Below are 12,278 nucleotides of genomic sequence, written 5' to 3'. Positions count from 1 at the left end.
GCTAGTTATCTTACTGGGCTCTGCTGTTGTCATCCATGATCCATCTCTTGTCACCACATAATGCCCCTGATTAACAGACTTATCAGAAACAGACTGTCAACACTGTAAAATGTTTTTTCTTTTCATTTGTTGATTGCCACAATGTAATCATTTTTCAGAGACATTTCATTGCAATAAATGTTTCTTATACGTTTCTTCTCAAGTTTAAGTGATACTGGGACTAGAAGATTTCTTTATGTTTCTAACAGTCTGCTTTCCTTTTGTTCCTGTTTGTTCCTCTCTTAGCGGTGTAAAGACAAGCTAAATTCTCTGGCCATCTCTGTGATGAACATGTGGCCAGGTGTGAAGTTGAGAGTGACGGAGGGCTGGGATGAGGATGGTCATCATTCAGAGGACTCATTGCATTATGAGGGGCGTGCTGTCGACATCACCACATCAGACAGGTAGGCTAGAATAAGCTATGTGCTGTGAATAGGCCGGGCGTTGGCCAGAGAACATTTAAACTGCTTGTAGTGCGTGAACTGTGACACTCAACAAGTTAAACTGTCAGTTAACTTATCTGCAATGTGATGAAATTGGTAAACAAATACACCACATTTTTTTAGCTGATAGCAAGTTTACATATTTTAGTCTGAATGTGGGAAAAATTCCTTCCTTACAACTTGTCTACATAAATGTCAAAGTAGAAATGGTCTTTTTTGTGAATTTTAATTCAGATGGACTCATGTTGGAAGTTAACTATAAATTTTTGTCCTCCTGACAGGGACAGGAATAAGTATGCTATGTTGGCTCGCTTGGCTGTAGAAGCTGGATTTGACTGGGTCTATTACGAGTCCAAAGCCCACATTCACTGTAGCGTCAAGTCAGGTAAGAGATGGAAATTAGAACAGTGCACAGTATGTATGCATTATCAAAGTACCTCTTTGTGTGTTTTTGCTTTTGTGTTCAGCTGTTATTACTGCTAATGAGGCTGATGCTAGACCATTTGACAGTGAGCCACTAATGGTTTAGTTTCCCATTCATTGCCTTTATTAACACTCTGGGTGTGTGCTTAAGTGTATGGTCTACTGGGAGCCAATCAAAGCAGGTTGTGCACCTGTGCTCTTTGCCCAGTTTAGCCTCACATGTTGGTCTTAATAGATGTTGTATAGTCATTATGTAAATCGTTAGTTATCAAGGTTTTAGGATATTTAGCTGTACAACATGTGGATGAAATGAATGAAAACAAATGTAAGTAGGCTTTTTTGCATTCAGTGCAAGACATGGCAGCTAATACTCTATATGTAGTACCACATTTGTGGTCAAAAACCATGAAAGATATATGGTGGTTAAATTAAAATACTTAAATTGCTTGACATAATAGTGTTTTCTGTGTTCTTGACTGTATATTCAATCTGCATTTTTGTAGTAGATCCATAATATTTCAGTACACATACTTTATCACATACTTTCTTCATGCAAACAATAGCTGAAAGCATTCCACCTCCAGCTATTCTAACTTTTAAGACACTTAAGAAATCCATTTACCCATGTCTGGTACCACCAGTTATTTGATGCCAAACTGCATTCTAGCAGTCTGATGAGGTTAGTAGCCTGTGAGATGATTAACTCTCTCTTTGTTCGCTATTGCTTTTCCTTCAGTAGGTTTCTCTGAGATCGCTTATCTGAGTCTTATCACCCCCTGGTCTCTGCAGCCTTCAGGCTTACCGACACACACCTTGGACAAATATTTGGCTGCCTTAAGACAGCTCTCTCACACAAACACCCACGCACATTTATACTGATTCATTTCTGTTTCACAATTTTTTGCATTAATTATTCTATTCTATTCTATTCTATTCTATTCTATTCTATTCTATTCTATTCTATTCTATTCTATTGTTCTCCCAGTTCATTTAAGACGGTAGTACCATATAGTGCTTAGTAATAGCAGGATTCTTTGCTAAGATTCGAGCCCATTGTGATGTCTCAGTGTGTATAGAACCGCTGAGACTGGGGCATGTGACCCAGTTTAAAAACAATATCTAGAACCAGAGTCTGTGTACTTTCCTGGCTCTCTGACCCCAGGCCGTGCTCTGACTGTGGTGATACAATCAGCTGGTTATCCATTAGCTCTTGCCGACTACCCCTTTTTGCCACCTCATCTCGCTGCGTCTTAAAGGGCCAAATAGCTCAGATATACTCTGCAACACTGTCACTTCGGCAATAGCAAAATAAAATAGTAAAACAGAGGATGTTTCTCTGTTTTTACTCTGCTAACTAACATGAAAAATCTGCTTCAGAAAGATAGAAATACAGTACATGTACATACCATGGCACTGAACACTGTTTCCGTAACAGAGGGCAATACATGAAAAATATGAAGTTACAGCATTGGCTGATATTTTGCTTTGTTGTCTTTTTTTGTAAGATTTCCATTACCCCAAGAAATTGATTTGCCTTAAAAAATGTTTTGGGAACTATTTCATGTATTTCAAATCATATAAATTTATTGTAAGCTTTATAAAATGGTTACAATGACACATAACCATATTTAAAGATTGCCTCACACAATGAAAGGACAAGTAATAGTTTAAAAATCCAGCGATCAGCTCTTAATTGGTTTGTTTAAAAGCAGATAAAAACATTATTTTTCTGAAGTGGGTTTCTGTGTGTGCATAGTTTCTAAGCACAAGAAGAGGGCAAGAATCAGATAGACAAGAAAGCAGTTTGAACCTTGACTTTGAGTCATAATGTATACATGTGTTAACAATCCACCACTAATCCACTGAGATAAAGTTCTTTGAGAGTCAAAGTCTTACCTGCTTTATACTCAGTGACCCAGAAAAATGTGAAATCCCTGTAGGAGACTAAATGCTGCGGTGCCTGTCCTCCTCTCCTGAGAGGACCTCCAACATTTCTCTCTCTTTATGCTTTTCATTCTTGCATTAGCACTAAATAATTACAAATAACATCATCGTGTCTTTTGTTCTTCAATTCAACAGAACACTCTGTGGCAGCCAAAACCGGTGGTTGTTTCCCTGGTGACGCTCAGGTTGTCGTTGAAGGTGGTGCTGCTAAACAGATGCGTGACCTCCTCCCTGGTGATCGGGTCTTGGCTTCCTCAACAGCAGACGGCCATGGTCCTTTTCTCTACAGCCCAGTCCTATCCTTTCTGGACCGCCAGCCCAATGCCTCAAAGATCTTTTATGTTATTGGGACTAATGCAGGATTCAATATTACTCTCACAGCTGCTCACCTGATCTTTGTCACAGACTGCACTGCTGGGCTGAATCAGCAAGAGGAAGAGCCGTTATCGGGTTCCACGTGGGAAGGCAGGCCTAGATGGGGAGTAGGTCAGAGGACGGTTTTTGCCAGCGAGGTCCAGCCAGGACAGTGTGTGTTTACATCGGCAGGGGAAGTGAAGTCGCAGCCAAAACTTTCAGTTGTGACCTTTGTGAGCGAGCAGAGGAGCATTGGCTTGTATGCCCCACTCACCCAGCATGGGTCTATAGTGGTAAATGGTGTATTGGCATCTTGTTATGCTGCTGTGGACAGTCACCATTTGTCCCACTGGGCCCTGGCCCCACTACGACTCTTCTACAGCCTGATTGGGCCATCAGAAGCACAGAATGATGGGCTGCACTGGTACCCTTGGCTTCTACATTGGCTAGGGAAAATGCTGCTGGATACTACACACTTCCACCCCTGGTCTGTTGAACAATGACATAGATAAGAGGCGCAGAGACATGTTTCACCACGATGTCTTCTTTCAGTTAACACTAGTATGGAGCACTAGAACGCAAAGCACAACAACCTTTCTTTTCACAAGAAATCAACTGAGGGACCACCAAAGGCAATTCATTTTATAATGTAAATATGTTTTGTAGTAACTCCACTTGCCTGTATTTGCTGTACTTCAACAAGTTCTTTTGTTGTTCATGCAAACGAGATATAGAGAGAAAATGAGACAGGACACATTATTCTAGTAACAGAAATATGGAAAAATAGTATTTCTAGTTTTATTCATTTCCAAAAAAATGTAATAGACATGAAAAAAATCTGATTTCTGTTTACCACAGATCAAAAACAAAGATTATACTAAAAAAAATTGCTGAGAAGTGAGACTGCCGGGTTTTTATCCTTCCTTTGTACTGTATTTACTCCAATCTGACAATATTTGAGCTTATTGATACAATTTTGTGAAACCTCTTTAGTGTCTCAGGCTTAAGATGAACACACAAAGAAAAAAAGAGGAGAAATTAGTGACTGAACAAGGTGAGATGTGAAACTTTAAATGTACATAGGTATTTATACAGTTAAGTCATGGACTTTACTTAGTTTACTGTTAGATTCATCACTGCAGTAAATTCACTGATTCTTTACTCTTCCTTTTAGAGTCTATATTATATATTAGCAAATAATTTACAGAAAAATATTTAACTAGACAGTTTATTAAGTTCATTACTTTGTACATGATGAGATTAAATGTACTGGTGTTGCATTGTTTTTTGACATCTGAAAAAGGGCTTTGTTGTAACAACTGGATGGCGGAGAAAGAGTATGAATACACAGTATTTGTGTTACACTTTGTACACATACTGTATAATTCTACTTCACAACATTTGTCACTTACTGATGCAGGATTGATTAAAGGTGCTATAGTGGCCGCCCTGTCTCTGCCATCCGTTTCTACACGACTTGATTGTGTTAAACAAATTTATGTGGCTCATTTAAACGTCTCCTTGTTGATTATCAGGTGTTTTTAATTTAAAACTTTTTTATTTGTTTTTCATTGTTTCAGGTTTCCAGTTTTCAGATCAGTACACTCAGGCTGTATTCAACTACTGTATTAAGTAGCTAGCTAGGCATCATATTAAAAACAGTACTTATTTTTATTCTTAAGCGTTTAATAGGTGTTTATTTGAAACTTTGCATGGTCTTTTTTGACTTCCGTCTTTATACACTTAGCAGTATGCCAAGCAGGTCTAATCTTTTTTGTTAAATGGCTTATTGGAGATGAATAGATATGTAATATATAGTTCATATTTCCCGCATGCCCCTCCCAGTTGAGTTGCTATGTGAAGACTCAAACATTGCAGTCGATCTGGAAAATTGAAGGCATTCTTTTGTATGACTGCTCAAAGATTTGTCACATATGTATATTAAGCTATTGTTGGAGAGACTATTTAAAGATCTATTTTTTAAAAAATGTAAATGTAATATTTTTTCTGGCAACTCTGTTCATAAAATTTTGAATTTGAAATATAAAGGTTTTCTCTTGTTTGTAAACTAAAATCTGTTGTGCTTTTATCATAGCAAAAAAAAAAAATCTAAACGAGATCGTGACAATACAATACAAAGTATCATATAGATATAGATTATCTAATAAAGTAATAAAGTGGCTATTCTGCTTGTTGTAATAGAAATGCTTTCCGTCTTTTCAAGATCTATGCTAACAAAATGGACTAGCAAAAGGATTTCATAGATAAAACATAAATAACCTATTGGTCACTTTATGAAGTGATACATCTATAACTTAATATAACAGCAGCTGTGGTTAGGGTGGGCTGCTGTTTGGTTTCAGTACCAAGGACAGCAGCTCTCAGCAAAGCTCCTCTTTCCTCCCCCTTGATGCCTGAAAGCTTTTTCTTTTTTCCAGGATAGGAAATTAGTCAGTGAGCACAGTACCCCCTGCTGGATGCTTCAGTATTTGCAGAGAAGCAAGAAGAAGAAAGAAAGTCCTGGCTTTAAATCCATTCTGATTCCTTTTTAGGTGTTTAGCTTTCTTCCCACAGTCGCAAAACGGAGGTAGGTAAGGATAACTGGTGATTCTGAACTGGCTGTAGGTGTGAATGTAAGAATGAAGGTTTGTCTGTTTCTTTCTCAGCCTTGCACCAGACTGGGAACCTGTCCAGGATGTAGCCTGCTTCTTTCGCTAATGGAATGAAGTAGATGGATGGATGTCATGAAGAACAACACGCTGAACACAATTTGTTTTTCTTAGCTGAAGAAAAAAACATGAATTAGTGAGAAGTACTTTAAAATTTTGTTCACTTTGTTCACATGACCAATGATCGCAAATAATGAGCAGAGGGAGAACTGTTTTTTGTTCCCATCTATCTATATATAGTTATTTATTAGACAAAGAACAAAGTGTGTTTTTATAACCAAATTTTAAAGCCGGCATTAATAACATTTAAAATATAATTTTGATTTGAACAAATTGGTGGATTAACCAGTTAACAGAACAAAAAATTCTTTTAGTAAGTAGCAATTTTGTTAATTAAAAATATTGTAAGGTTTATGCCACATCTTACACTCAGTGTTGGCATGATAAATTTAGTAGGAACTGTAAGGTACTGTACATTTAATAAATAAGAACCACAGACAAGTAGCCATTATATTTTTTATCTTTAATATTGGTCAGTTAGGTACAGGAAAGTCCTTTGTGTCATACCCCATAGCTCAACATAGGAGAGTGTTACATAAAGACAAATACAGAGCCAGACTCAGGTAAACATGACCAATTTATACAAAAAAGGGAAAAGAAATAGTGATTAATTTGCCTTAATGTGAAGCTGTTGTTCTCACGTGTTATAAGGCATTTTAAATATACATGAACAAAAGAAAGAAATGCAGTCCAAAGTGGTTTAAAAATACTGAAAACCATTCGAAAAAGTCCACTTGTGTCTGGTTGCTTGGAATTTGTCTTTATGTGACAAGCCTCCATGTAATTAGCTCTGTTTGGACCACGATACCTAGCAACATTTTGAGGCAAGGCTGATGGGCAACCAGCAGTAATAATCAGGACTGATTTGAAAGAGAATGGCAGAAAACACATAAAAAAATAAAAATAAATACCTTGTTTCAACTGCCTCAAATGTGACCCAAGTATCACTGTCTTAAATTAAGGGTGTTCACACAACAACACATGGGAAGTCAGCATGCACACAGTAACACACATACAATATGAATGTCTTTATAGAATATGTATCTGTCATCACAGCTTGGTAAAATTACACTTATACACAACAAATGCACAATAACACCTGGAACCGTAATACCAGCCAGTGGAAAAAGGCCCAAATACATTTGAGTTGCCCTTGTCCGGTCAGAAAAACTTCCCCTGGTAGGTTGTGGCGGTGGTATCATCCAATAACAATAGCCTATAGATAAAGATTTCTGATCTCAAACAACTCATAAACACACACACATACAATCGTACACACGTACATTTTCTCTCAGACTTATTACATGTTAATAACATCATGAGAATCGCTGTTAATTCAGTGACTGAATGAATGACTGAATGTGAGATAGTTTTAACTACCTACGCGGCTACGTCGAGAGCAGTAAACCTTACAGAAGTACAAAACACTCCATATCATCCTCAGTTGGCAATTCTGTTGACATAGTTACATTAGGCTATATGTAATCATTGCTTGACAGCATATAAAAATAAAAGAAGTTGCTCTGGTGCATATTCATAATCATCTGCATGTGAGTTAAATAGTCTCTTTGCAAACAGAGGGAACTGTTTTCGGCACATTTATTTATTTATTTAGTTAGTGAGGCTGGCTCAGTTATTATATATTTGATTAGTATAAGGGTGTTGCCATATCTATAAACTATTATACTACCAGTAGCAGTTTCTTGTTTCTGTATTTTGTAGGCTAGCTTTTAGCAAGCCAGGCTAATGCATATTTGAAATCGCTTGATAAGGTAAAAAAACAAACAAAAAAACAACAACAGTCAAAAATAATTTATCAATTAGTCATTAATACCATATGAGACTCCCAGACCAGAAATCATAATAATGGATTCCTTGTTTACTTGACTGTTGTCCAGCAATGTAAATCCAGTAATATGTTGATCAGTTAACAACATATATGTATTTATTTGGATTTTAACAACAGGTTCATACTACCTATACCACCACAGAGTCTAAACTAATACAACAACCAAGGGCCAATCTTCTATAAGTAAACAGTTAAAATAGGGATAAAGGACAGGTTTTATCCAATGCAGTTTATCAGGAGTGTGATCACTAATCTGAGAACTCCAGTCTTAGTTAAAGATCTGCTGCTGGGCTGATGAGGTTTCAGTACCATGTAAGTTCAAAGTTAGAAGGAAAGTGAAGTTGCAAGCTAGGAGTTGGTTCGATTTTTTCAGCGTTTTAATCTGCTTAGTGACTGTTTCTACTAAAGTGAAGTGTTTTTACCTTTTGCTCAGCCTTACATTCTCTTAACAAATTCATTTTTAGACAGATGTGGGTGTAAGACGCTCTGCTACACCTGACATCATACTAACTACAAACGGTCCTTGATATCTCATTCCCAGTTTAAAACATGTCAGTCAACATCTTTCGCATGATGACGAGTGATCAAGGATAAAAGATTTTAATGCCATTTCAGCTGCAACCATTTCAGGAATCACCATCCTTGCATTTATTCAGTATGAGCTCGAGTCTCCAATCACTTCCTCAAATATCAGGTAATTGCAGAGAAAAACTGCTGAAAGTGAAACCTGTGAAATGGCCTACATCTGTAATTTGTAAATGTTGGCAGAAATCCACAGAAATGCCAACATCCCCTTTTAGCACAGTGTAGCAGACCTTAGAAATGCATGATTTCATCCAGGGCTGTGACAGCTCTGCTTTTATGGCCAAAGTCCTAGGAAAGATACAGTATCAGGGCAAGAAAGGGAAAATGGGCAAGAGGAAGAGAAACATAAAGAAAGAGCCGGACTGCGGTCCTGTCCTCTTGTAGATAAGAGGCAGCCTCACAGCCTCTGGGTAAAGTTTTCGGGAAATACTCCTTTAGTGCCATTTTCTTTGTTTTGCTGCCAGTCGTCTTGCTTTACTCCGATCAGCCAGCCTTCATCCTAAGCACACAAACATGCAAGCAATCAGATAACAGTGTCAGTGTTTCTGTGGCACAAAAGCACATGAGTACGCGTTTGAATTTTGAGTTTACCTGTTCTTCGGGGTTGTCAAAAGTCACTACTAGCACCACGTCACCGGCCTTCATCTCCAGTTCATCTGTGTCATTGGCAGCATAATCGTGCATCACTTGGACCTATTGTATATAAATGCTAACGTGAGTTATCGTCGTATAAACAAAATACATTTTAGACTTTTAGGTTTTCCCATTTGGTCTCCTGTTTTACCTTGAACAGAAAGCCAGGAGGCATCTCTGCAGATTCTGATGCTACTTCTGTTGATTCTGCTGCTACTGCAGGTGTCTGGACAATAAATGCATTTTAAAAAAATGCTTAATTTATGGATACATTATTTAAATAGTAACATTTCACCTTTCACCACATACATGTCCATTAAATCTTATGTTGTTAAAAAGTGAAAAGAAAATCTGATGGCAGAATTTTACTACCTGTCTTTTTTAAACAAAATAACGACCTCATCAGATATATTATTTTGTGACTAATGAGATAGAAGGATGCACTTTGTCTTTTATTGTATAGTTGATTCGTTAAAAGACAAATGTAGTTACCTAAAAAAAAAACATTGCCAAGTATAAGGTTTACAATGTACATCACTTTGTCTTTCAACTGGTCCTTTAGGAGTAGAAACAGCCGATCATCTGCTCCATGTCATCCTATCTCTAGCATCCTCTTCTTTCACACCAACCCTCTGCAGGTCCTCCTTCACAGCATCCATGAATATTCTCTGAGGTCTTCCTCTTTTCCTTTCTTGGCAGCTCCATCTCCAAAATTCTTCGATATATCCACTATTTCTCCCCTGAACATGTTCAGCCTTGCCTCTTTTACTTTTATTTCCAAACCTCTCAACCTGAACTGTTGCTTTGATACACTAATTTTTAATCCTGTTCACCCAGTAAAAAATCTTAACATCAGCACTGCCAACTCTATCTTAGCCTCTTGTCATTTTGTTGGTGCCACAATCTCCATAAATAACAGATGAATATAAAATCCAGAAAAGTAAGGGTCGTTTTTGTTACATAAAAAAATTCAGCTCTAAGTTAATTATAGCAATCGCTACATATTATAAATTAAACTCTAGCGCTCACCTCCTCTTCCTCCTTTGCTTCTTCTTCCACTACTGGTGCAGCCGGTGCAGTTGGTGTAGCTGGTTCAGCTGCTGCAGCTGCTGCAGAGTCTCCCTGGTAGCAGAGAGAAAGATAAATAACAAGAGAGGTTAAAAGGTGAGACGGATAAAACCTTAAATTAAAGAGGGGCAAAGAATGAAAGAAAGAAGAAACAGACAACACGAGACAAAGACAAGCAGAAAAGCCTAAACAGCAAAGTCTTTGTTATTACAGGCATGCTGCACAGATGTAAGATTAAATACTACTGTACAGTTGCAATAAAGCTTTTGCACAGAATACTATGTGTGTGGATTAGCAGTGACTGGGATTAACTGAGTGTAGAGAAGCAGATGTTGCTATTCTTTTCCTTCCCTCAACAATTTATTTTCAACTTGCCCTCTTTATCACATTTGATGCATCCATGCTTCAGGTCCAGATGCATCCTAAATCTTTCCATGTCAAGATTTCTCCATCTGCCACCTTTTATTCACATGATCTTTTTCTCTCCAGTACCCCATGCTCAAACCTCTTTCTTAAGAGTCGATGCATCCATCATTTTCATCCAGATGCATCTCTATATTTTTTTCTCTCCTTGGTTACCTGACCCTCTTCATTATCCAACACAGCAGCAGCTGGGGGGGCTTCCTCCTCAACTGCGTCTGCTGGAGCCTCATCTGCAGGTGTTTCATAGTCTGTGGCAGGCACCTCTGCGACTGGTTGGCTTTCCTCATCGCCCCAGCCCTCTTGGGCTTCAGCTACGGTGTCATAATCAACCGGCTGGTTTTCATCATCCCCCCATCCCTCTTGAGCTGCAGCCAAAGGGTCATAGCGAACTGGCTGGGTTCCGTCATCCCCCCAGCCCTCTGTAGCAGCTGTGATGGGATCATAGTGGACAGGCTCCGAACCATCATCCCCCCAGGCCTCTGTAGCAGCAGCCACAGGGTCATAGTGCTGTGTGGTCGCTTCTTCTTGGGCACCACTGTCCTCAGGCTGAAGGGCAAGGGTCAGGTTTCAAGGAGTCAAGAGGGCACAAGAGATATTTTACCTTCTGGATATTCTAAGGGCTTCATAAATCAAATGGGATCAAGAAGAATTAAAAATAAGAGAAAGCTGGAGATGTTGTATGACCAGTTTAAGACTAATAATAAAAGTAAAGTATTGTTAATGTAGAAAGGGGTTTGATTTTTTTTTTTAAAGTGTAACTAAATTGATTTAGAAGAGGTACATTCATAAGAAAGAAAGGAGGGAGTTTGAAATGTTTAAATAGTAACAGGTCATACAAGTGATTTTGAATGTTTTAGCCCTTAATGTAACAACTATCTTTTACTAAATCTTATACTGGCCATATTGATGTAGCCAAAATACTTCTCTGTTTCCAAAGGATGATAGTTTTCACTTTGTCTTTAAAGACCACTGTAAGCATTTGGAAATTGACCAACTGTTGTATTTTGCAAAGGCAAATGTTTTCTATTCTTACCCGATAAAGGGTTTTAGTTGCTCATCAGGTCTAGACTGCAGGCAAGCAAGTTTTGCACCTGGACTCATGCTACAAAGCCACGCTGATAGAATCTGTGCAAACAGAGGCTTGGCATTGTCCAGGTGAAATAAGCTAACTGTGTATGACATTGTCTGTCTACCAGCATAAAACCTGCATATATCATTCAGCATTAATGGTCCCGTACATCAGCGGTCCACAACCTTTTTTGCACCACGGATGTCAGGCAATATTTTCACGGACCAGCTTTTAAGGTGTCACGGATAAATACAACAAAATAAAATGATGCGACCAAGACAAAAACTGTGGTATTTTGTAAATATAATAATAAATTATTATTATTATTATAATAATAATTGTGTAACTTTATTAGCAGCGTCCTCCTGACATGCACCAACAAGAGTAACATCCTCCTCTCTTCCCCTTAATGCTCTCTGGTCACTATGGTAACACGTGACCAGAGAGCATTCAAAATAAGACACATAACTACAACATGGGAAAAGACCCAGGGAAACCGAGTTAATGATAAAAACCCAGAATTTCACACCCGAGCTTCAACTCTCGCGGTACCAGTGCAGCATTTGATACAGTTGACCACAACATATTACTCAAACGACTGGAGAACTGGGCAGGTCTTTCAGGAACTGTACTAAACTGGTTCAAAACATACTTAGAAAACAGGAAATACTTTGTATCAATAGGTAACTTCACATCCGAGCAGACAAGTATCACATGTG

General features: G+C 38.2%; 2 protein-coding genes across 5 annotated transcripts in view; one reads left to right on the top strand and one right to left on the bottom strand.

Annotated features, from left to right (window-relative positions):
- ihha (Indian hedgehog signaling molecule a) overlaps positions 1-5,672 on the top strand; it is a 7,358-nt gene extending 1,686 nt beyond the window's left edge. The window contains exons 2-5 of one of the 2 annotated variants that reach the window (XR_001290237.1): positions 286-443; positions 764-867; positions 2,985-3,852; positions 5,642-5,672. Coding sequence is in view for 1 of the 2 variants with exons in the window: in XM_013908321.1 (XP_013763775.1) it covers positions 286-443; positions 764-867; positions 2,985-3,706 (984 nt within the window). In the remaining variant the exon portion in view is untranslated. Of the gene's footprint in view, positions 1-285; positions 444-763; positions 868-2,984; positions 4,051-5,641 lie in introns of those variants that run through there. The other variant, XM_013908321.1, reaches the window with a different exon arrangement.
- A 709-nt stretch (positions 5,673-6,381) lies between these two features.
- The window catches only part of bin1a (bridging integrator 1a), an 18,241-nt gene continuing 12,344 nt past the window's right edge, over positions 6,382-12,278 (bottom strand). For 2 of the 3 annotated variants that reach the window (XM_005723301.1, XM_005723302.1), the window contains 5 exons: positions 10,647-11,036; positions 10,029-10,121; positions 9,151-9,225; positions 8,958-9,059; positions 6,382-8,865 (listed from right to left, as the gene is read on the bottom strand). In XM_005723301.1, the coding sequence (XP_005723358.1) occupies positions 8,764-8,865; positions 8,958-9,059; positions 9,151-9,225; positions 10,029-10,121; positions 10,647-11,036 (762 nt within the window). In that variant the 3' untranslated portion in view covers positions 6,382-8,763. The remainder of the gene's footprint in view (positions 8,866-8,957; positions 9,060-9,150; positions 9,226-10,028; positions 10,122-10,646; positions 11,037-12,278) is intronic. The other variant, XM_005723303.1, reaches the window with a different exon arrangement.

The sequence above is a fragment of the Pundamilia nyererei genome, unplaced genomic scaffold (genome assembly GCF_000239375.1).
Source record: "Pundamilia nyererei isolate P.nyererei 1_Seehausen unplaced genomic scaffold, PunNye1.0 scaffold00009, whole genome shotgun sequence".
Classification (NCBI taxonomy): Eukaryota; Metazoa; Chordata; class Actinopteri; order Cichliformes; family Cichlidae; genus Pundamilia; species Pundamilia nyererei.
This window is presented reverse-complemented; position numbering and strand designations above follow the sequence as displayed.